The sequence below is a fragment of the Pelodiscus sinensis genome, chromosome 24 (genome assembly GCF_049634645.1).
Source record: "Pelodiscus sinensis isolate JC-2024 chromosome 24, ASM4963464v1, whole genome shotgun sequence".
Lineage (NCBI taxonomy): Eukaryota > Metazoa > Chordata > Testudines > Trionychidae > Pelodiscus > Pelodiscus sinensis.
Genome location: NC_134734.1, coordinates 8,400,452 through 8,423,105, shown reverse-complemented (window position 1 = coordinate 8,423,105; position 22,654 = coordinate 8,400,452). Strand labels below are relative to the sequence as shown.

The window sequence follows — 22,654 nt, the reverse complement described above, 5'->3', positions numbered from 1 at the left end:
CTCCCCGTTTAGGGCCCCATCTCCTCCAGACAGGAACCAGATGCCTCTTAGCTCCCCCTCAACTGCACTGGGCCCCACTCACCCCACAGGGCAGCACAGAGGATCTCTGAGTTGAAGCGCTTCTTGTACTTCCGGATCTCGGGGGTGTCGCTGTGGGGTCGCGTGTTGGTAGGGTTCACGTTCACCACTGAGCCCTTCCGCACCTCCAGCTTCAGCTGCTCCAGCTGGCTGGGGTCAGCCCCCACCAGCGCTGGGGGGAAGATGGGGTTCAGTGGCCGGCTGCCCCCAGCCCTCCACTGCATGGTGCTCTGGCCCCCCACAGCACCCCTCTGCTGCATGGCAATGCCTTCCTCTGCTGCATGGCAATGCCCTCCACCACCTGGTGCCCTGTTCCCAGCACTGCTCCGCCACAGAGCAATGCTCACCTCTGCCACAGGGTACCCAGCCCCTTGAGGGCCCCAGGCCACACGATGCCCCCACTGTGGAAACTCCCTCAGGAGCCCCCAGCACGCCCAGCTGCTCGGCGCCAGCTCACCAGTGATGGGAATGCTGTCCCCGCCACCCGCGCTCTGGTAGATGCCCAGGTCCACGAACATGGTGAAGGAGCTTTTGCCAGGGGCCTTGACCAGCCCCCGCGACTGGTACTGCAGGGAATGAACACACGGAGAGGCAGGGTAAAATGCTCCCCCACAATCCTTCTCCCTGACAGTGGGATCACCCCTGGCCAAGGCTCCCCGCCAGGCCCCCCACAACTGTTCAACACCTCCCACCGCCGGGCCAGGGACTCACCCCTCCCATTCCTCTCCTCCCACCGCCGGGCCAGGGACTCACCCCTCCCATTCCTCTCCTCCCACCGCCGGGCCAGGGACTCACCCCTCCCATTCCTCTCCTCCCACCGCCGGGCCAGGGACTCACCCCTCCCATTCCTCTACTCCCACCGCCGGGCCAGGGACTCACCCCTCCCATTCCTCTCCTCCCACCGCCGGGCCAGGGACTCACCCCTCCCATTCCTCTCCTCCCACCGCCGGGCCAGGGACTCACCCCTCCCATTCCTCTACTCCCACCGGACTCACCCCTCCCATTCCTCTCCTCCCACGGCCCAGCCAGGGACTCACCCCTCCCATTCCTCTCCTCCCACCAACCGGCCAGAGACTCATCCCCTACCCCCTCCATCTTCTCCTCCCACCACCTGGCCAGGGATTCACCCCCACCCCGCCCTCCTCTCCACAGACAGCCCCGCCAGGGACTCACCCCCCCATTCCTCTCATCGCCAACCCTAACCCTTCCCGTTCCCCTCTTTGCACAGCCTGGCCAGGGACTCAAACCCCTCCCCCCCCCACCAATTCCTCTCCTTGCACAGCCCAGCCGGGGGCTCCCCACCTCCTGGGCTCACCTCGCTGGTGCTGTCCTTGGTGGGAGAGCTGGCCTGTCCCTTGGGTTCGGTGGGCGAATGGCTGGGCTGCACCACATCTGGCAGGTTGGGGTAGCCATTGCTGTCAGCATGCAGCAGGCTGCGCTCCTCCTCGGGGGTCTGCAGAGGTGAGGGGTCAGCGGGGGACTTGGGGCTCCTATCTCAGCCTTGCACACCAGCCCAGCCCCTGGGGCTTGTCCCCCCCCCAACTACTCCAATCTCAGCCCCCCCCCCCCCCCCCGGCACAGCCCCACATCCCAGGTCCTCATCTTAGGCCCTGGAACCTGGTCCTTGCTGTCCCACCCCAGATCTGATCCCTCCTGGTCTCCACCCTATGGTCCCCACCCAGCCCGCTGCTGCACACTCACCCGCTGCACCAGCAGGGTGCCATCCCCGCCATAGGAGCCGCTCTCCGAACCACTGCCCGACGGCTCGTCCACCTCGTGCACCACCATAGTGCTGACGCTGTCCGTGTCACCATCCCTGCTCGGCCGAGAGGGGAGGAGAAGTGGGCACGGGCTCCCTCGGGCACACCTCTGCCACCCTTTTCCCTGCACTCCTGTGATGTTACTGGGCTGTGTGCAGACACTGCACTATGTTTGCACCAAGCCTTGTACAAAGTGAGCGTGTTGAAAGCTGCTTCTACTGCTGATGTGCAGGCATCGTCTTTGTATGTGAAGGCACGAGTCCTGCCTATTGTCACCCATGTGGGGATTTCATGTGGCTTGTGATGTGGCATGTGAATCCTGCTGGTCTACAGTAATCCTGTGTGCGCCTCAGTTTCCCTGGGCATGGTGCTAATACTTCGACAGTGAGGGAATGTTGCTGTGACAGCCTTCCCCGGGTACCCAATGGCTGATGCCCTTGGTAGCCAGAGCTAGGGAGGGGGATCTGACCAGGTGACATCCTTTGCCTGAGAAGCAAGACAAGGCCAGAGGAAGGGCCTGGCGGGGGGGTTGCGATGAGGAGCTGGGAGTGGGTCAATCTTGGCTGGCTGGAGAGGCAAGCCAAGGGCCAAGGCTCTGTCTCTGGGCCCGCTCTCTCAAAAATGGTTTGGACTGACCGCTTCTCGTTACTGGGCTGACAGGTCTGTACTCGTGTTTCACGTTCGCTTTTGGGAGACCTCGACAGCCCATGTAAGGGTGGCTAGTCAGCGACTAGCAGGAAACAAAGGGTAGGAATAAATGGTAAATTTTCAGATTGGAGAGGGGTAATTAGTGGTGTACCCCAAGGGTCAGTCCTGGAACCAATCCTTTTCAACTTATTCATAAATGATTTGGAGAAAGGGGTAAGCAGTGAGGTAGTAAAGTTTGCAGATGATACCAAACTGTTTAGGATAGTCAAGACAGAAGCAGACTGTGAGGGACTCCAAGAAGATCTCACCAAACTGAGTGACTGGGCAACAAAATGGCAAATGAAATTTAATGTGGAGAAGTGTAAAGTAATGCACATCGGGAAAAATAACCCCAACTATACGTACAGTATGATGGGGGCTAATTTGGCTATGACAAATCAGGAAAAAGATCTTGGAGTTATCGTGGACAGTTCTCTGAAATCTTCCACACAGTGTGCAGCGGTGGTCAAAAAGACAAATAGGATGCTAGGAATTATTAGAAAAGGGATAGAAAATAAGACCCAGAATATCTTACTGCCCCTGTATAAAACTATGGTACGTCCACATCTTGAATACTGTGTACAGATGTGGTCTCCTCACCTCAAAAAAGATATTTTGGCCTTGGAAAGGGTTCAGAAAAGGGCAACTAAAATGATTAGGGGTTTGGAATGGGTCCCATATGAGGAGAGGTTAAAGTGACTGGGACTTTTCAGTTTAGAAAAGAGGAGACTGAGGGGGGATATGATAGAGGTCTATAAAATCATGAGTGGTGTGGAGAGGGCCGATAAAGAAAAGTCATTTATTAGTTCCCTAAATAGAAGAACTAGAGGACACCAAATGAAATTAATGGGGAGCAGGTTTAAAACTAATAAAAGAAAGTTCTTCTTCACACAGCGTGTAGTCAACCTGTGGAACTCCTTGCCAGAGGAGGCTGTGAAGGATAGAACTATAATAGAGTTTAAAGAGAAGCTAGATAATTTCATGGAGGTTAGGTCCATAAAAGGCTATTAGCCAGGGGATAAAATGGTGTCCTTGGCCTCTGTCTGTCAGAGGCTGGAGAGAGATGGCAGGAGACAAATCGCTTGATCATTGTCTTCGGTCCACCCTCTCTGGGGCACCTGGTGCTGGCCACTGTCGGCAGACAGGATACTGGGCTAGATGGACCTTTGGTCTGACCCAGTACGGCTGTTCTTATGTAGCAGTACTTCGCTGGCAATGGGCCTTGGCTGGTGCTGATCCACAGCTGAGGAGCTTCCCTGTGACGGTTCAGACCAGCCCGTGAGCAATGGCTGCTCAGGCCTGAGTCAGGCATGAACAGTGACTGGTCACGTGACAAACTCCATTGCGGGAGGCTCTTTCACAGCAGTGGGATTCCCTCCACGTGGGCAAGGGTAGAACGAGGGCCCTGGGGGCTCTTCCAGCTTTGTTTTCACCCCAGCTCATCCCCTCTGAAGGGCTCTGCTGTGAGCTGCAGCCTGAAAGGGCCGATGACCCTGTCATGATTATGAGGGTTAGCCAGCAGCCTGGGGATTAAGGGGTTAACTACAGCTAGCCAGGTGGAGTGACCAATAGGAATGTAGGTGGGACTTTTCAAACTGGGACAAAGGAATTTGGGTTTTTTTCCTTTCTCCTTTTGTCTCTCTGGGAGAGTTCTCTGCAGCTACAGAGAGGGACAAGCATGTCTCTCTCTCTCTACAAGACACCATTCTTCAATTTCTGTAAGTAGGGTAAAGTTTAGGCAGTTTCGTTAGGTTTTATTGTTTTAAGGATTGGGTATGGGATCTGAGATCTGGCACTGCTTAAAAGATGTTTTGGCTTTTCTTTGTAACTAAGATCTAGGCCCAAGGAGTTTCTCCATGAGTATATTTTATTACCTCCCTATCTAGTCATTATGTTTGCAACAGGAATATTGTTGTAATAATAAAAGTTCTTTCTTTTCTTTTTATTAACCTGGCAGTGGTTAATTGTGTGCCTTGATTTTTATTTTAGGGGTAAGATTTCCCAAATGATCTTTCCCCTGGTTTCTTTATCAACATTTGGGTGGTGGCAGCGGAAGTTTTATTCCCAAGATCTAGGTTTTTAAGATTTTGGGGGGAGCTTGATACCAAAGCCTGGTAGATAAGGCTTTGGGGTACACCTGCTGGCCCCCACTTCTGCATTTATCATGCCAGAGTGGGGAAGGAGCCATGACAGACCCATCCCAACGTACTCCAGAGACTTGCTGTAAGACAGCAGTTTATCCCATCTCTGCTACAAGCAGGAACTGTGCAATCAGTGGGCTCCCATTCGTTCCTCCTCTCCTCTTCTGAATAACCCTCCAGTGGTTAGACTCTAAAGGAGCGGCACAGCCTGCTTGTTGGGTAAGGTCTGACGTATCAACTAGTATGGGACTGCGGCTGGCCCCTTGGGACCGGGAGAACCTGTTTGGATTTGGCAAGATGGGTTTTGCAGCCTCTCTCCTGGGTGGTGGCTCAGAGGCTGGGTGTCTAAGGGCGCTGCTTGTGTGACTTCTTGCTGGCCAGTGTGGTGAACAGAAATGCCCTTTGTGACTGGTTTGGCGCCGTATGGGGGGAAACCCCAGTCCTGGGCTGTAAGTAGCCCTGTCTCTAAGCAATTCACCCTAATCTGATCCTCTCAGCAATGTCCCCCCTTTGTTACACTGACCTCACCCTCCCGCCCCATTCCCAGCCTGCTCCAATGCCATACCTGGTCCCGGCAGATTCCCCCCGCCCATCCTGGGGCTCGCCTTCTGGCTCTTCGTCCTCTTCCTCACTGCTGTCCAGCTCCTCACTGGACGAGGAGTAGTCCATGGCCTTCTTGGGAGGTTTGGGGGGCTCCTCAGGCCTCTCCTTCAGCAGCACGAAGTTCTGGGGGGGTGAGCAGGTGAGTACTGTGGCTCCCCATGCCCAGCCATACGCACACACAGCCAGCTGGGTGGGCTCCTGGACTGGGGCCCGGCCCCCAAACTCAAGGCTGAGGGAGGTTCTACACCTAGGTCTCAGTGCTGGGGGGAGGGGAGGAATGGGGGATGAGGACTAGAGCGAGGGGTGGGAGGAGCCAGGACTCCTGGGTTCTCTCCCCAGCTCTGGGAGGGGAGTGGGGGCTGGTGGGTCACAACAGGGGGGCTGGGAGCCCAGACTCCTGGGTTTTCTCCACAGCTTGGGGAGGGGAGTGGGTGCTAGTGAGTCAGAGCAGGGGGGTTGGGAGCCAGGACTCCTGGTTTCTCTCCCCGGCTCTAAAAGGGGAGTAGGGACTGGCGGGTTGGAGTGTAGAGGCTGGGAGCCAGGACTCCTGGGTTCTCTCTCCATCTCCTGCTGGGTCTAACACCCCCCCCCCCCCCGGCTCAATCTCCTGGGTTCAGCAGCCCCTGCCCTCTGGGACGGGGGTAGCACAGAGCAACAGACAGGACAGGGTGTGGCAGTGGTGGCTGGCACAGACACACGGACACACTAACCTCGCCGATGGCGCGTTTATAGCTCTGTGGTGGGGCGCGAGGAGCAGAGAGAAGGAAGGGCGCAGAGGTTAACGCGGTTACAACAAGACCCCGAGTGCCCCCGAGCCCGGCCTCAACTGGAATGTGATGCCAGGGGGGCTTGGCACTGCCACCCCGACACCCCCCAGGTCAGACACACACCAATCAGAAGAGGGCTGGGAGCCAGGACTCCTGGGTTCTCTCCTCGACTCTGGGAGGGGAGTGGCTGGTGGGTTAGAGCAGGAGGCAGGGGGAAAGTGAGTCAGCACTCCTGGGTTCTCTCCCCACGTCACAGGATTGAAAGCCTCCTCCCAGATGGCCTGGCCCTGCAGTCTACTCGAGGGAGGGGGATGCGCCCCGGCACAGCCTGCTCCTCCTGGCCCCGGGACACTGTGGGAGCACGGAGCTATCCATGCTGCTTGCTCTGGGTGTCTGCGTAGCCAGAGATGCTCTCTCGCAGGGTGCCCCAACCCCATCCCTAGTGCACGGCCTCAGGCGCACTCCGACACTCACCGCAGGCCGGCCGGGGCGTGAACGGTGATCCTCCACCTTGGGCTTGCTCACAGGGGGTAGGATGGGGGAGCTCTCCCTCTTGGACGCAGCTGGGGGGAGATCAGGTCAGTGCTGAGGGGGCGGGGGAGGGAGTAAAAGGGGACCCTTGGCCTTTCTCCTTCCCCTCCTCATATCCACATCTTTTCCAGGGAGCTGCCTCCATGCCCAGTCCTGCCCTCTGGTTCCCCCTTGCCCTGTCCCACATCCCCCGGTGCCCCCATTCCCTGCCAACGCCCCATGCCCTGTCCTGCCCTACATCCCCCGGTGCCCCCATTCCCTGCCAACGCCCCATGCCCTGTCCTGCCCTACATCCCCCGGTGCCCCCATTCCCTGCCAACGCCCCATGCCCTGTCCTGCCCTACATCCCCCGGTGCACCCATTCCTTGCCAACGCCCCCTTGCCCTGTCCTGACCTACATCCCCCGGTGCCCCCATTCCCTGCCAACGCCCCCTTGCCCTGTCCTGACCTACATCCCCCGGTGCCCCCATTCCCTGCCAACGCCCCATGCCCTGTCCTGCCCTACATCCCCCGGTGCCCCCATTCCCTGCCAACGCCCCCTTGCCCTGTCCTGCCCTACATCCCCCGGTGCCCCCATTCCCTGCCAACGCCCCCCTGCCCTGCCCTACATCCCCCGGTGCTCCCATTCCCTGCCAACGCCCCCTTGCCCTGTCCTGCCCTACATCCCCCGGTGCCCCCATTCCCTGCCAACGCCCCCTTGCCCTGTCCTGCCCTACATCCCCCGGTGCCCCCATTCCCTGCCAACGCCCCCCTGCCCTGCCCTACATCCCCCGGTGTCCCCATTCCCTGCCAACGCCCCCTTGCCCTGCCCTACATCCCCCAGTGCACCCATTCCCTGCCAATGCCCCCATGCTCTGCCCTGCCCCTCAGTGCCCCATAACCTGTACCACACTCCCCAGTACCCTCTGCCCCCAATCTGTGCCTACCCCCGATGCGGTTGCGCTCCAAGGAGCCAGCTTGGGGCAGGTTGGTGCTGCTCGCCTGCAGCAGGCTGTCGGCCCTCTCCCACCCAGGGTCGCTGCGCCGCAGGTCCGGGTTGCTGCGTGGCATGATGGGAAAGCAAAGCAGAAAGCATGAGGTAGTGCCTGCATCCCCCCACCCTTGCACCCCAGCCACAGCAGCCCATCACCAGCGCAGCTGCACCTTGTCCCAAGCAGAGTCACCGCCACTGGCCACACTGCATTACCTACTGGTGCTTGGCATGGGGGCTGGGGCACAGCGCTGCCCCCGCCTGGGTGGCTGGGGAGGAGGCGCCGGTGCCGGGGGGTCCGCTGGCAGCACCCTCTCCAGCCGGCTGTGCATGTGGATGTGCCAGGCAGACTTGCTACGGGGTCTGTGGAGGGGAGATGAGGGTCAATGGTGTCTGCAGGGCAGTGTGAGGTAAGGGATCCTGTATAATCAACTGTCCCACCCCAGAGGTGGCTGCATCTCAATGCCAGGCAAGGGGACCCTGTCTAACCAGCCGCTCCGCCCCAGAGGTGGGCAATTCTTGCCATTGGGTGAAGGGTCTCCGTGTAACCAGCGAGCTCATCCCAAAGGTGGCCACATCTCAGTGCTGGGCAAGGGGTCCCTTTGTAACCAGACGATCCGCCCCAGAGGTGGCAGCATTTTGGTTCCAGCTGGTAAGAACAGCCAGAGTAGGAGCTGCATTGGGAGGGGAGGCAGGGTGCTGCTGGAATGGACAGCCAGGAATAGTGCCAACAGCTTGCAGACTGAACAGACAAGGGGTGGATAGGGAAACTAAGGCAGAGCAGCAGCATCTTAGATGTCTATACACTAATGCAGGAAGCACTTGCAATACTAGTCAAACACAGCTATGACAGAGTTGGTATCACGGAAACTTGGTGGGATAATATGCATGACTGAAATATTAGTAGAGAAGGGCACTGCTCACTCAGGAAGGACAGGCAGGCAGACAGGAGAGGTGTACTATATTAAAAATGTAAACACATAGCCAGAGGTTGAGAGGGACGTAGGAGACGGACTTGTTGAGATTCTCTTGGTAGGATAAAAGGGGTAAAAATACAAGGCTGATGTTGTGGTAGGGGTCTGCTACTAACCACTTAACCAGGAAGAGGAGGTGGATAAGGCTTCTTTTAAGCAACTAATAAAATCATGGAAAGCACAGGACTTGGTGGTGATGGGGGGAGAGGGGAAGGCTTCAACTACCCAAAAAACAGCTAGGAAAATAACAAAGCAAGCCAACACCTTGTTGGAATGTATTGGAGACCCCTTTTAATTCAGAAGGTAGAGAAAGATACTGGGGGGAGGCTATTCTAGATTTGATTTTAAGAAATAGGGAAGAACTAGTTGAGAATCTGAAAGTGGAAGTGATCACAAAAAAGACAGTTACACCTGTTTTCCTAACAGCTGTTCTTCGAGACATGTGTTGGGCATGTCCATTCAATGTAGTGTGGGTGCTTGCCACATGCACCAGTGCCGGAAGATTTTCCCTCAACAGTATCCGTCCGGGACAGGATCCAGCACCCCCTGAAAAGGTGCACACATGCTTTGTTATATAGGGCACCCCGGGCCCTTCCCTCTTCAGTTCCTTCTTGCCGGAAACTCCGACAGAGGGGAAGGAGGGTGGGAGGTTGTGTTGCTCATGTCCATTCATCTCGAAGAACACCAGTTACAGAAACATGTAACTGTCTTTTCTTTTTGGAGTAATTGCTCATGTCCAATCAACACAGGAAACTGCAAGCAGTGCCTGCAGAGGTGGGTAAGAGTTTACTTTTTTTTTTTAAAAAACCTTTAATTTTTTTTTTTAAAGGACGTGAAGAAGTCAGTATGGCCCTGCTGAATCCCGCGTCTCCTCTGGCCTGCTGCATAATCAAAGAATACTAGGACTGGAAGGGTCCTTGAGAGGTCACCAAGTCCAGTCCCCTGCCCTCATGGCAGGACCCAGTACTGTAGACCATCCCTGACACACATTTATCTAACCTACTCTTAAATATCTCCAGAGATGGGGATTCCACAACCTCCCTGGGCAATTTATTCCAGTGTTTAACCACCCTAACAGTTAAGAACTTTTTCCTAATGTCCAACCTAAACCTCCCTTGCTGCAGTTTAAGCCCATTGCTTCTTGTCCTAGAGGCTTGGAAGAACAATTTTTCTCCCTCTTCCTTGTGACACCCTTTTAGATACCTGAAAACCTTTATCATGTCCCCTCTCAATCTTCTCTTTTCCAAATTAAATAAGCCCAATTCTTTCAGTCTTCCTTCATAGGTTATGTTCTCTTAACCTTTAATCATTCTTGTTGCTCATCTCTGGACCTTGTCCAATTTCTCCACATCTTTCATGAAATGCGGTGCCCAGAACTGGACACAGTACTCCAACTGAGGCCTAATCAGCGCAGAGTAGAGCGGAAGAATGACTTCTTGTATCTTGCTCACAACACACCTGTTAATGCATCCTAGAATCATGTTTACTTTTTTTGCAACAGCATCACACTGTTGACTCATATTTAGCTTGTGGTCCACTATAACCCCTAGATCTCTTTCTGCCGTACTCCTTCCTAGCCAGTCGCTTCCCATTCTTTATGTGTGAAACTGATTGTTCCTTCCTAAGTGGAGCACTTTGCATTTGTCCTTATTAAACTTCATCCTATTTACCTCAGACCATTTTTCCAATTTGTACAGATCATTTTGAATTATGACCCTATCCTCCAAAGCAGTTGAAACCCTTCCCAGCTTGGTGGTATCTGCAAACTTAATAAGTGTACTCTCTATGCCGATATCTAAATCACTGATGAAGATACTGAATGGAACTGGTCCCAAAACAGACCCTTGTGGAACCCCACTTGTTATACCTTTCCAGCAGGATTGTGAACCATTAATAACTACTCTCTGGGAACGGTTATCCAGCCAGTTAATGAACCCACCCCCATCTAAGTTGTATTTGCCTACTTTATTGATAAGAGTATCATGCGAGACTGTACCAAATGTCTTACTAAAGTCTAGGTATACCACATCCACCGCTTCTCCCTTATCCACAAGACTCGTTATCCTATCAAAGAAAGCTATCAGATTAGTTTGACATGATTTGTTCTTTACAAATCCATGCTGGCTGTTACCTGTCACCTTATTATCTTCCAAGTGTTTGCAGATGATTTCTTTAATTACTTGCTCCATTATCTTTTCTGGCACAGACGTTAAACTGACTGGCCTGTAGTTTCCTGGGTTGTTTTTATTTCCCTTTTTATAGATGGGCACTAGATTTGCCCTTTTCCAATCTTCTGGAATCTCTCCTGTCTTCCAAGATTTTCCAAAGATGATAGCTAAAGGCTCAGATACTTCCTCTATCAGCTCCTTGAGTATTCTAGAATGCATTTCATCAGGTCCTGGTGACTTGCAGACATCTAACTTTTCTAAGTGATTTTTAACTTGTTCTTTTTTTATTTTATCTTCTAAAACTACCCCCTTCCCACTAGCATTCACTACGTTAGGCATTCCTTCATCAGACTTCTCGGTGAAGACCGAAACAAAGAAGTCATTAAGCATCTCTGCCATTTCCAAGTTTCCTGTTACTGTTTCTCCCTTCTCACTGAGCAATGGGCCTACTCTGTCCTTGGTCTTCCTCTTGCTTCTAATATATTTATAGAATGTCTTCTTGTTTCCCTTTATGCCTGTAGCTAAACTGAGCCTTTTTGTGCCTTTGCCTTCTTAATCTTGCCCCTGCATTGCTGTATTGTTTGCCTATATTCATCCTTCGTAATTTGTCCTAGTTTCCATTTTTTATAAGACTCCTTTTTTATTTTTAGATCATGCAAGATCTCCGGTTGATCCAAGGAGGTCTTCTGTCATATTTTCTATCTTTCCTACAAGGCAGAATAGCTTGCTTTTGGGCCCTTAATAATGTCCCCTTGAAAAACTGCCAACTCTCTTCAGCTGTTTTTCCCCTCAGTCTTGCTTCCCATGGGACCTTACCTACCAGCTCTCTGAGCTTACCAAAATCTGCCCTCCTGAAATCCATTTTCTCTAATTTGCCGTTCTCCCTTCTACCATACCTTAAAATCATGAACTCTATGATTTCATGATCACTTTCACCCAAGCTGCCTTCCACTTTCAAATTCTCAACCAGTTCCTCCCTATTTGTTAAAATCAAATCTAGAACAGTTTCTCCCCAGTAGCTTTTTCAACCTTCTGAAATAAAAAGTGGTCTTCAATGCAGTCCAAGAACTTATTGGATAGTCTGTGACCCGCTGTGTTATTTTCCCAACATATATCTGGATAGTTGAAGTCCCCCATCACCACCAAATCCTGCGCTTTGGATGATTTTGTTAGTTGTTTAAAAAAAGCCTCGTCGGCCTCTTCTGCCTGGGTAGGTGGCCTGTAGTAGACCCCTAGCATGACATCACCCTTGTTTTTTACCCCTTTTAGCCTAACCCAGAGACTCTCAACATGGCCATCTCCACCTCAGTTCAAGTGTGTACATTTTTAATATATAAGGCAACACCTCCTCCCTCTTTTCCCCAGCTTGTCCTTCCTAAGCTGTACCCTTCTATACCAATATTCGAATCGTGTATATTATCCCACCAAGTCTCTGTGATGCCAACGATGTCATAGTTGTATTTATTTATTAGCACGTCCAGTTCTTCCTGCTTATTACCCATATTTCTTGCATTTGTATATAGGCATCTAAGAAACTGATTTGATCTTGGTGTAGTGGGATGTAAACATATGGACAGAAGACCTCGTTGCAGCCTTACAGATGCCCATGACTGGGACACTGGCCAGGAAAGAGGTTGAAGGGGCTTGTGCCCAGTGGAGGGCACCCTCACCAGCCAGTTCATAGCATGTTCTGATGCAGAGAGTGATCCACCTGGAAATTCGTTGTGAAGAAACCGGAAGAGCTTTCATTCGTTTGGTGAACGCCTTGAAAGCTGCAAGGATTTACGGAAGGGTCTCATATGATCCAGACAGAAGGTGAATGCCCTCCTGATTTCCAAGGCATGGAGATACCTCTCCTCACTGGTCTCATGCGGTTTTGGATAGGGAGAAAGATAATGTGGCCCAAGGTAGAAGGTGGAAACCACCTTGGGGAGAAAGGTTGGATGAGGTCTAAGTTGCACCTTCTCCTTGAAGAAGGCTGTAATAGAAGAACTAGAGGACACCAAATGAAATTAGTGGATAGCAGGTTTAAAACTAACAACAAAGTTCTTCACACAGTGTGTAGTCAACCTGTGGAACTCCTTGCCAGAGGAGGCTGTGAAGGCTAGGACTATAATAGAGTTTAAAGAGAAGCTAGATAATTTCATGGAGGTTAGGTCCATAAAAGGCTATTAGCCAGGGGATAGAAATTGTGTCCCTGGCCTCTGTTTGTCAGAGGCTAGAGAAGGATGGCAGGAGACAAATCACTGATCATTGTTTTTGATCCACCCCTTCTGGGGCACCTGGTACTGGCCACTGTCAGCAGACAGGCTACTGGGCTAGATGGACCTTTGGTCTGACCCAGTACGGCCGTTCTTATGTTCTTATGCTGTGTAAGGTGGTTCCAAAGTGAGAGCATGAAGCTCAGATACCCTCCTGCCCAACGATAATTGCTACCAAGGAGGCCACCTTCGCTGACAGAAGAGACAGGGAACAGGAGACCAGTAGTTTAAAAGGGGGTCCTATCAGATGAGATAGGAGCAGATTAAGGTCTCACTGTTCAAGAGGAGCAGAAGTCTGCAGGAAAAGCCTCTGAAGTCCCTTTAAGAACCTGGCTGTTAAATCATGGAAGAATACAAACCAGCCCTGAAAGGGAGGATGAACAGCTGAGATCACAGCTAGGTGGACCTTGACACTTGACCAAAGCCAGAGCCAAACCTGAGACTTTCAGGTGCAGGAGGTAAACTCATATCATCTGCAGAGGGGCCTTAATGGGGTTAACTCCCCTTTGAGCCTCACAGACTGAGAATTGGGTTCATTTTGAGGAGAACTTCCTGCTTTCCAAGAGGACTCGCCTCATCTCTGATGAACATGTCTGCTTCTGTGGGTTTTACTACAGAGCATCCATACTGTGAGGTGGAGAGGCCATGGCCCTGCCCCTATGAGAGAAGATCTGCATGAGCCCAAAGAGGCTACGGTTGTTGTACCAGGTCATCAGTGTGCCAAACCTGTGCTGATGTGGCCAGGCTAATGTGAAAAGAATCACCAGAGCTGAATCTGGCTTCAACTCCCTTAAGACCTTGCCGATAGGGGCAAGGGTGGGACAGCATACATGAGGACTCCTGACCAAGGGAGAAGGAAGGTGTCTGCAAGCGAACCCTCCTCCAGGCCCTGTCTGGAGCAGAATTTTGGGCACTTCACATTCTGCTTGGTTGCAATAAGATCCACTTGGGGAGATCCCCACTCTCAGAAGAGCCTGAAGCCACCTCCAGGGTCTTGTGACATAGGTCCCTGAAGAGGGAGGGGGAAGGTGGGTAGGAAGAGGGTAGAGGAGAGCTGGAGGGTATAGCCATGTTCTAGCGTGGCCAGGACCCACGGGTCCGACATGATGACCCTCTGGCCAAGAGGAAGGGGCAGAGGTAGGATGAAAACAAAAGGAGAGGATCTGGCAGTCCTGAGCATACCTGCCAAAGGGGCGCTTACTGGGGGCCTTGGGGCAACTAGAGGAAGGCTGGTAGGCCAAATGCATTTGCCTGCTCTGCTTCCTTCTGTGTGGGTTAGACCTCCCTAGGGCTGGGTCTTGCCTCAAAAAGTGCTTGAACTTCTTCCTCTCCATTCCTGGAATATATGATCCCAGGTCTTTAATGTGGTCCTAGAACCTTTAAGCTGGGCAGCTGTGTATCTGTTTTCTCTGCAAACAGGACCTCCATCAAACGGAAGGCAGAGACCCGGAAGCAGGAGCCACATCGACCTGTGCATCGGCACTGTTCACACTATGGACCAAGCCACTGAGTCAGCGGTGCCTGGATCTGCTTGTGGCGCTGTCCTGGCCACTGCTGCCCACTCGTCCACCAGTGCTCAGAACTCTTTTCTGGGGTTCACCAGCAGAGAGTTCAAATTTGGTCCTTAGTTGGGACAAAGTATTTATTTTCCACCCTTTTTGAAATTGATGGGATTGGGGAAGGTGTCTGCTACAACGCCTTTGTTATCTTGGCGACCTCCTTTCCTGGCCCAAAGAGGATGTCCGCGGACTCCACCACCTCCTTTGCTGTAGATCCAGGTTGGCGCCAACCCACTTCCAAAAGTCCTGATGGGTCTTCTAGTCATCCTGCAGGATCACCAGAGGGGACCCCACTATGGCCTCACCTAGTGAGGAAGAGGAAGAGGCCTGGGCTGACTGTTCCTCCCCTTGTGAGGGCTGATCCTCTGCCTCCTCCTGGAACATGGAGATGCCCAGCTTAGCCACCTCCAAGGGTGCTGGGAGGAGGCCCCATCTGCACCGAGGCTGTGGCCACCGACTGTGCCATCTGTGGTTGCACGAGAAAACCCCATGGAGTCCAAGGGCACCATTGTGAGGGCCAATGTGATGAGGTGGGCGGCCCAGAACATGGCCCTGACGACTGTGCCAGTGTGGGGAGGGAGCCTTCCAATGGGGCACTGGCCGAAGCCCAAGATGGAGACTGGGTGTTAACAAGGTGTGGGGGAGTCATCAGGCCCTGCACCCCAATCCGCAGCCAGACCGGACTCTTAGCCGGCAGGTAGAAGAGAAGGTTTATCAGGTGACAGGGACACAGTGTGGAGCAGCCTTGTCAGCACAGGAACCAGAAGGAGCCAGCACCATCCATCTGGGGGAGGGGCCTCAGCCATGGGCCCCAACCCTCCTCCTAGCACCCCAAGCCTGTGAGACTCACTCACACACCCCTGGCAGCCTGTCTACCCTCCAGCCAGCCCTGCCTCTGGCCTTTGTCCGGCTTCCTGAACAAAAGGTGTCACCTGCTCACACCCCCTCACAGGCTCAGGCTACAGAAAGCATCAGCCATCGTGTGCCTGAGGGAGACACTCACACCCAAATTCCCATCCCCATCTCACTATTGGTGCAGTGCCCAGGGAAACTGAGGCACACACAAAGGGTTACTACAGGACAGCAGAAATCACACACAAGATAGTGAACCGAATGAATACAACCCCCACTTTGCCACACCGAGTACCATGGCCCCTCTGGTGCCAGGAACTGCCGGAGTAGGGCAACCTCGGAGACTGCAGAGTTTGTCCATGGTGGCAGATTGGAGACCGGTGGTGGTCTATAGACCTACACTGTCTCGGCGAAGACTGGCGATGAGGAGGTGACTTCTTGTGCTGGGAGGAAGAGCTGGACCTAAAGCTCCGTGTCTCACATCCCGAGTACCTAGGTGCCGGCTGGTAGCTCCGGAGCGTGGAATGGCACTGTCCTCGTGGGGGGTCTGTCCTGAGAGTGGCTCTTTGAGCATAGTGAGTGCCTAGCTCCAACATGCCTTGCTTGCTGGGTGGCGTGTGCCTCCGTCAATGCCCTGGCTCCCATGGCCGACCCGTCTCTCCCTCACCAAACGAGCAGGGCTGTAGAGCGCTGTGCTGAGCAATCTTACAGGAGTGGCCATGTCACATGCCCGGGTAGCGAGGCACCAGAGAGGGCTTCTCCCTCTCCCAGGCTGTGGTGCTGACAGTGCCGGTGAGACTGGTAAGGAGATAATGTCCTGCACTACCTGAAACACCTCTGGGGTGGAGGGATCCTGGTATGCCTAGAGACCATGGCAGGTAGCCAGGAGGGTCATCCTGCTTCGGCTGTGTGGCCTCATCCGAGGCCTTCTCCTTCTCCTATAGCAGCTTGGACTTCCTTTTACATGGGCTGGGGGACTTGTCCTTGCCCGACTTCTGGGACTACCAATGACCCCTGGTGCCAAGATGTTGATGGCACCGGGGGCACCTGTACTTGGTATGGGTCCAAGCCTTGGTCTGATGGAGCCAAAGGTGACTCCATCAGCAGAGCCTTATGTCTCTCTGTTAAGGTCCTGGGATGGAAGGACCTACAGCTATGGCATTTTTTGCCGATATGGCCCTCATCCAGGCAGCAAAGGAAGTTGTCGTGAGGGTCACTAACTGGCACAGGCATGCGACAGATAGCTAACTGGGCAGACCCCATCTCTGGGCAGAATCCCAGCAGGGAACATCTACAAACTAACCACAGATAACGCTTACAGATATTTACACTGGAATAGGGAATACACAAGGAACGCTGCAGCTATGGGTGGAGCACAGTTCCAAGCACCAAGAAGGAACAGGACAGGGAGGGGCCCACTGGTGCACTATATAGTGCAGCATGTGCGCACCACTCCAGGGGGCGCTGGGACCTGGTCCTCTGTGGATACAGAGGGAAAAACTTTCAGCACCAGTGCATGTGGTGAGCACACACAGCTACGCTGGATGGACATACGCAAGCACTGGAAGAAGAATGACAACGTTCCTGATTCTAAGGAACAGTAAGAGGGAGAACAGCAGAGTAAAGACAATGGATTTCAAGGCAGACTTTAGAGCAAACCTAGGGAGCTGATAGGAGAGGCCCCATGGGAAGCAAGTCTAAGGCGGAAAACAATTGAAGACAGTTGGCAGTTTTTCAAAGAGACATTATTATAGGCACAAGAGCAAACCATCCCTCTATGTAGGAAAGACAGGCAGCATGGCAAGAGACCACCCTGGCTTAACCAAGAGATCTTCAATGGTCTAAAAATCAAAAAGGAGTCCTATCAAATGTGAAAACTAGGTCAAGTTACAAAGGATGTATATAAACTAACACAAGTATGTCGGGGAAAATTTGAAAGGCCAAGACTTACAACAAGCTCAAACTAGCTAGAGACATAAAAGGTAACAAGAAAACATTCTAAAAATACATTAGAAGCAAGTAGAAAACGAAGGACAAGGTAGAACTGTTACTCAATGTAGAGGGGGGGAAAAAAAACCCCGAAAATGTGGAAATGGCAGAGGTGCTAAATGACTTCTTTGTTTTGGTTTTCACCAAAAAGATTGGTGGTGATTGGATGTCTACGATAGTGAGTGCCACGGTAAATGGGATAGGTTCAGAAGCTAAAATAGGGAAAGGACAAATTAAAAATTACTTAAAAGGAAAATAAGGACATCCCAGAAAATTAGACCAGTCAGTTTAACTTCTATGCCAGGAAAGATAAAGGGGCAAATAATTAAGGAATTCATATACAAACATCTGGAAGATAATAAGGTGGTAAGTAACAGCATGGATCTGTCAAGAGCAAATCACATCAAACCAACTTGATAGCTTTCTTTGACAGGGTAACGAGCCTTGTGGATGGGAGGGGGAAGGAGTAGATGTAGTAAAGCTAGATGTTAGTCAGGGATTTGATACTGTCTTGCATGACCTTCTCATTAACAAACTAGGAAAATACAACCTTGCTGGAGCATAGGTGTCTGCATAACTAGATAACTGTTCCCACAAAGTGTTATCAATGGTTCACAGTCATGCTGGAAGGGCTTAACAAGTGGAGTTCCGCAAGGGTCAGTTTTAGGACCAGTTCTGTTGGTTTAGATAATGGTATAGAGAGTGCCCTTTTAAAGTTTGTGGATGATACTAACCTGGGAGGGATTTCAAGTGCTTTGGAGGATAGCATTGTAATTCAAAAGAAATGGACAAACTGGAGAAAGGGTCTGAGGTAAATAGGATGAAATTAAATCAGGACAAAAGCAAAGTACTCTGATGAGGAAGGAACAATCAGTTGCACAAATACAAAATGGGACGTGACTGTTTAGTAAGGAGTACTGCAGAAAGGGATCTAGGCGTCAGTGGATCACAAGCTAAATATGGGTGAACTGTTAAAAAGAAGTAAATATGATTCTGGAATGTATTAAGAAGCACACTGTAAGCAAGACATGAGAAGTAATTCTCCCACTCAACTCTGTGCTGATTAGGCCTCAGTTGAATAACTGTGTCCAGTTCTGGGCACTGCATTTCAGGAAAGATGTGAATTGGAGCAGGTCCAGAGAAGAGCATGAAAAATGATTCAAGGTCTAGAAAACTTGACCTTGGTGGAAGACTGAAAGAATTGGGTTTGTTTCGTTTAGAAAAGAGAAGACTAAGACGGAACATGATAGCAGCTTTCAAGTACCTAAAAGGGTGTTAGAAGGAAGAGGGAGAAAAATTATCCTCCTGAACCTCTGATGATAGAACAAGAAGCAATGGGCTTAAATTGGAGCAGGGGAGGTTTAGGTTGGACATTAGGAAAACCTGGAATAAATTGTCTAGGGAAGCTGTGGAATCTCCATCACTGAAGATGTTTAAGACCAGGTTAGACACATTCCTGTCAGAGATGGGCTAGATGGTGCTTGGCCCTGCCAGGCATGCAGGAGACAGGACTCGGTGCCTTCTTAGGGCCCCTTCCCATTCTACAGCTCTCTGACCTGCTGAAGGTGACCAGACAGTCAGTGGCAGAATCAGGAAGAGAACGCAGGTGTCCTGCCCACTAGAGTCTGTTGCTTAGAAGCCTGAGGGAAGAGGGGACACATCAAGAGAGGGGCCTGGGTACTTGAGCATGCTGGGCATGGGGTCCCAAAGGACAAGGGAGGTTGGGCTCCTGTGGGGGCTGAAGATAGGGCCCAAGGGATAGGTGGGCAGGATAACTGGAGGGGGGGGGGGGGAGGGGAGCTGGGCATGGGGCCTGAGAGGTCAAGGGGTCAGTGAGATTGGGGGGGCACACATGGGGCCCGAAGGCTCAGGGAAGCAGGTGACTGGGGAGCTAGTCGCAGGGTCCAAGGAATATGGGGGGGCAGGGCGTCTAGGGAACCTAGGGGTGCCAGGCACAGGGCCTGGGGAGGTGGAGGCCTTACCTGGCTCTCACAGCGTGGCCCTGCCGACTGCTGCCCCCGGCCCCACTGGTGTTGAGTGCAGTGGCGATGGATGATGTTCGCTGGGGGACCTGGCAGTGGGGGGAGCACAAAGGTGAGGGGGCTATGGCGGTATTGCACCCAGGAACCCTTTCCACCTCCCCTGGAATCCAGGTCTGCTTCTCACCCCGGCCTCTGGGCAGGGAGGGAAAAGCAGCAGTGGGAGTGGCTATGCCCAGGCCAGTACTCCTTTGTGCTCCCCCCACCCTGGCAGCATGGCACAGTGCCTGTTACCTTGGGCGGGGCCTCAGGCTCCGTGCGGACCCATGGCCCCCGCGGGTCAGCGGCGTTGGTTCGTGTGGGTGGTGCAGGTGTCTCCGAGGTGGGGTCTGAGTTCTGGCGGATCATGGCGTTACGGGGTGGGGTGGGAGCAGCCGGGTCCTGCACAGGGAAGGCTGCCACGTTCTTGGTGGGTTGGTCTTGCAGGGACTGGGAGCGTGGTACTGGCGCAGCGTAGGGCTTCAGCGGCACGCGGTGTGCCAAGTGGCTCTGCAGAGAGAGGAGAAATCAACGCCTGGTTCCCTGGGGTCTCACTGCACTGACAAGCCCTGCCAGATCCCACCCCAGTACTCCCCATAGCACCGGCATCCCTAGTGTCCCTGTCCAGCACCCCCCTCAGAAGACAGAACCCAGGAGTCCTGCCACCCAGGCCCAGGTTCGAGGGGAGAGAGGCAGCTCACATGGACAGTCCCACTTGCAGCCAGGAAGAAGCACTGCCCACCCCTCCCCCATCCCTCTGCTACCTTGTGCTGCCCCTCCTGAGGCTCAACGGGGCGCTGCATGGGCGGAGTCTGGGCTGCCGGGCCAGAGCCCAGGGACACTGACTCTGGGCGTGTTTGAAGGGCAGGGTCTGACATGGTGCCACCCAGCTTCGTCTGGGCTGCTGGCGAGCTCTGCTTATTCAGTCGTGTCCGCTCCTCCACCTGCGCGGCAGGAGAGGGAGCATGTCAGAGAACCCAGGAGTCCTGGCTCCCAGCCCCCCCACTACAACCCAGCAGCCCCCACTGCCCTCTCAGAGCCAGGCAGAGAACCCAGGTGTCCTGGCTCCCAGCCCCCCCCCCCCCCCCCAGCTTTCCCAGAGCTTGCCAGAGAACCCAGGTGTCCAAGTTCTCCCCCAGTACTACTGTTGGATGATGGTGGCAGGGGGCATACAGGAGCTACTGTCTTGTCCTGAGGAGAAGTCCCAAGGGTTGGGGGTCTCTAGGGATGGGCACTCCACTGGGGTGACCCTTATGGGAAGTATAGGCCCCAGGAGTGCTGGGCAGTAGTGAGGCCTCATGCCCAGTTGGGCACAGGAGTGTCCCCATCTGGGGCTGCCCTGGACCCCACACCAGGCTGAGTCTGGAGACCCCAGCTGTGGCACGGGGTGGCGCAGACCTGGCTGCTTCCCCTAACCTGTGTCTGGGCTCCCCCATATGCCCAGAATATAACCCCTATCTGCCCCTGCTTGCCATGCCCACTGTGTGGCCAGACCTGTGCCCTGCTCTGTACCTCCCGGGCCCAGGTGGGCTTGTCAGCAGCATGGGCACTGCGGTTGTAGTGGTACAGAGGTTTCTTGTCACTCGCTGGCGCCCCCTGCTGCTGTTGCTGCTGTAGGGACTTCAGGTAGGCGTGTTCCTGCTGCAGCTGGCGCTGGAGCCGCTCTGACTGCCGCTGCTCCTCTAGCTGCTTCCGCTTGTACTCCTGGAGGTGGCAGGGTGGCATGCTGCTGGGGGACTGGGGCTGGCCACTGCAGGGCTGACAGGCAGGTGTGCGCTCTGGGGGATGGGTGCAAACCCAGGCATCCTGCCACATGCACAAGGGGAACCCAGGCATCCCGCCACAAGCACGCACACGATGGGTACCCCGGGGCCCCGCCACATACACGGACACTGGAGAGCTCAGGCATCCTGACATACGGGGTGCATGCGAGGAACCCAGAGGTCCTGACACACCCTGAGGGGATGCAGAGTTAGAAAGGGATAAACTCTGATACTCTGCACACGTCTGGGGTAGCCCCCACTGTTGGATGGGGGTGGTGATGATTGTTTTGTGGTCTGATGCAGCTCTGGCCCCTAAGTGCACAGGCTGTAGGGGATGGACCCTGCCCCCAATACACCCACCCTTGCTGCTTGGCAAGGTGCCACTCCGTCCCAGGCCAAACAACCCCCCTGACGGGTGTGGCCCAGCCTTGGTGGCATATTGCACTGTGGGTATTCTTCAGAGCCAAGAGCAACTTAGAGCAGCTACAAGGCAGGGTCAGTGAACCAAGGGGAAGGGCCAAGGGGCATCATCTCTGAGGGAGGCTGCAGCGAGGGACTGGCACAGCTCGGGGCACACCCCTCTTCCCACCCTGGCTGGAGAAAGGCCCTGGTTACCAGAAGCAGAGCCTGTTCTTGCAGTAGTTGCTGCTGGAGAATTTCTAGCTGTCTCTGCTCCTCCTCTAACTTGTGCCTGATATACTCCTGGAGAGGGATGGACAGAGAAAGAGAGAGAGAGACAGAGAGAGGTCACAGAGACCAGGGCCCCAGGGCCCTAGAGAGAGAGACAGATCAAGCAAAAAGGGGGAGGGGGGTTGGCCAGACCCCATGCAGAGGAGCCCATCCTGGGAGACCCACAGACTTGGGCACCAGGGGAGATTTGAACCCTTGGCTGAAACGATCCGGGGCACTGACCGCTAGAGCGCGGTGGGAAGGGGCTCCAAGTTCACAAGATCAGAAGTTAGAATAGAATAGAATCCAGGAGTCCTGGCTCCCAGCCCCCCTGCTCTAACTACCAGGCCCCACTCACCTCCCAAAGCCAGGGAGAGAACCCAGGAGTCCTGGCTCCCAGCTCCCCTGCTCTAACCCACCACCTCCCACTCCTCTCCCAGAGCTGGGGAGAGAATCCAGGAGTCCTGGTGTGATGTTACTGGGATATGAGATAACATATAAATCAGTTGCAACCACTGTTATATGTTTGCACTGAATCTTGCACTAAGTGGGCAAAGTGTTTATGAAAAGCTTATGCTTTGCTGAGTCTATTTATATGCAGGAATCATAGTTGCATGTGAAGTTCTGAGTATCAGCTCTGTGCGTGTATTGCAAAGGTTTCTGCAGGGGGCTGGGCCACCCTATTGTGAGAAGACTGTTAGTCAAGTGACTAGCAGCATTTCACAGGCAATAGGCCTTGGCTGGTGCCGATCCACGGCAGATGAGCTTCCCTGTGAAGGTTCAGACCTGCCCGTGAGCGATGGCTGCTCAGGCCTGAGTCAGGCATGGACAGTGACTGGTCACGTGACAAACTCCATTTTGAGA

The 22,654-nt window shown here is 53.6% G+C and overlaps 1 protein-coding gene across 9 annotated transcripts in view; it reads right to left on the bottom strand.

Annotated features, from left to right (window-relative positions):
- MINK1 (misshapen like kinase 1) overlaps window positions 1–22,654 on the bottom strand; it is an 80,931-nt gene that overhangs the window by 4,569 nt on the left and 53,708 nt on the right. For 2 of the 9 annotated variants that reach the window (XM_075908049.1, XM_075908052.1), the window contains 14 exons: window positions 21,737–21,823; window positions 20,871–21,062; window positions 20,123–20,302; window positions 19,614–19,868; window positions 19,323–19,411; window positions 7,754–7,900; window positions 7,494–7,606; window positions 6,511–6,599; window positions 5,980–6,003; window positions 5,232–5,392; window positions 1,780–1,894; window positions 1,394–1,531; window positions 536–644; window positions 83–250 (listed from right to left, as the gene is read on the bottom strand). In XM_075908049.1, coding sequence (XP_075764164.1) covers window positions 83–250; window positions 536–644; window positions 1,394–1,531; window positions 1,780–1,894; window positions 5,232–5,392; window positions 5,980–6,003; window positions 6,511–6,599; window positions 7,494–7,606; window positions 7,754–7,900; window positions 19,323–19,411; window positions 19,614–19,868; window positions 20,123–20,302; window positions 20,871–21,062; window positions 21,737–21,823 — 1,867 coding nt within the window. The remainder of the gene's footprint in view (window positions 1–82; window positions 251–535; window positions 645–1,393; window positions 1,532–1,779; window positions 1,895–5,231; window positions 5,393–5,979; window positions 6,004–6,510; window positions 6,600–7,493; window positions 7,607–7,753; window positions 7,901–19,322; window positions 19,412–19,613; window positions 19,869–20,122; window positions 20,303–20,870; window positions 21,063–21,736; window positions 21,824–22,654) is intronic. The other 7 variants (XM_075908051.1, XM_075908050.1, XM_075908053.1 and 4 more) reach the window with 7 other exon arrangements.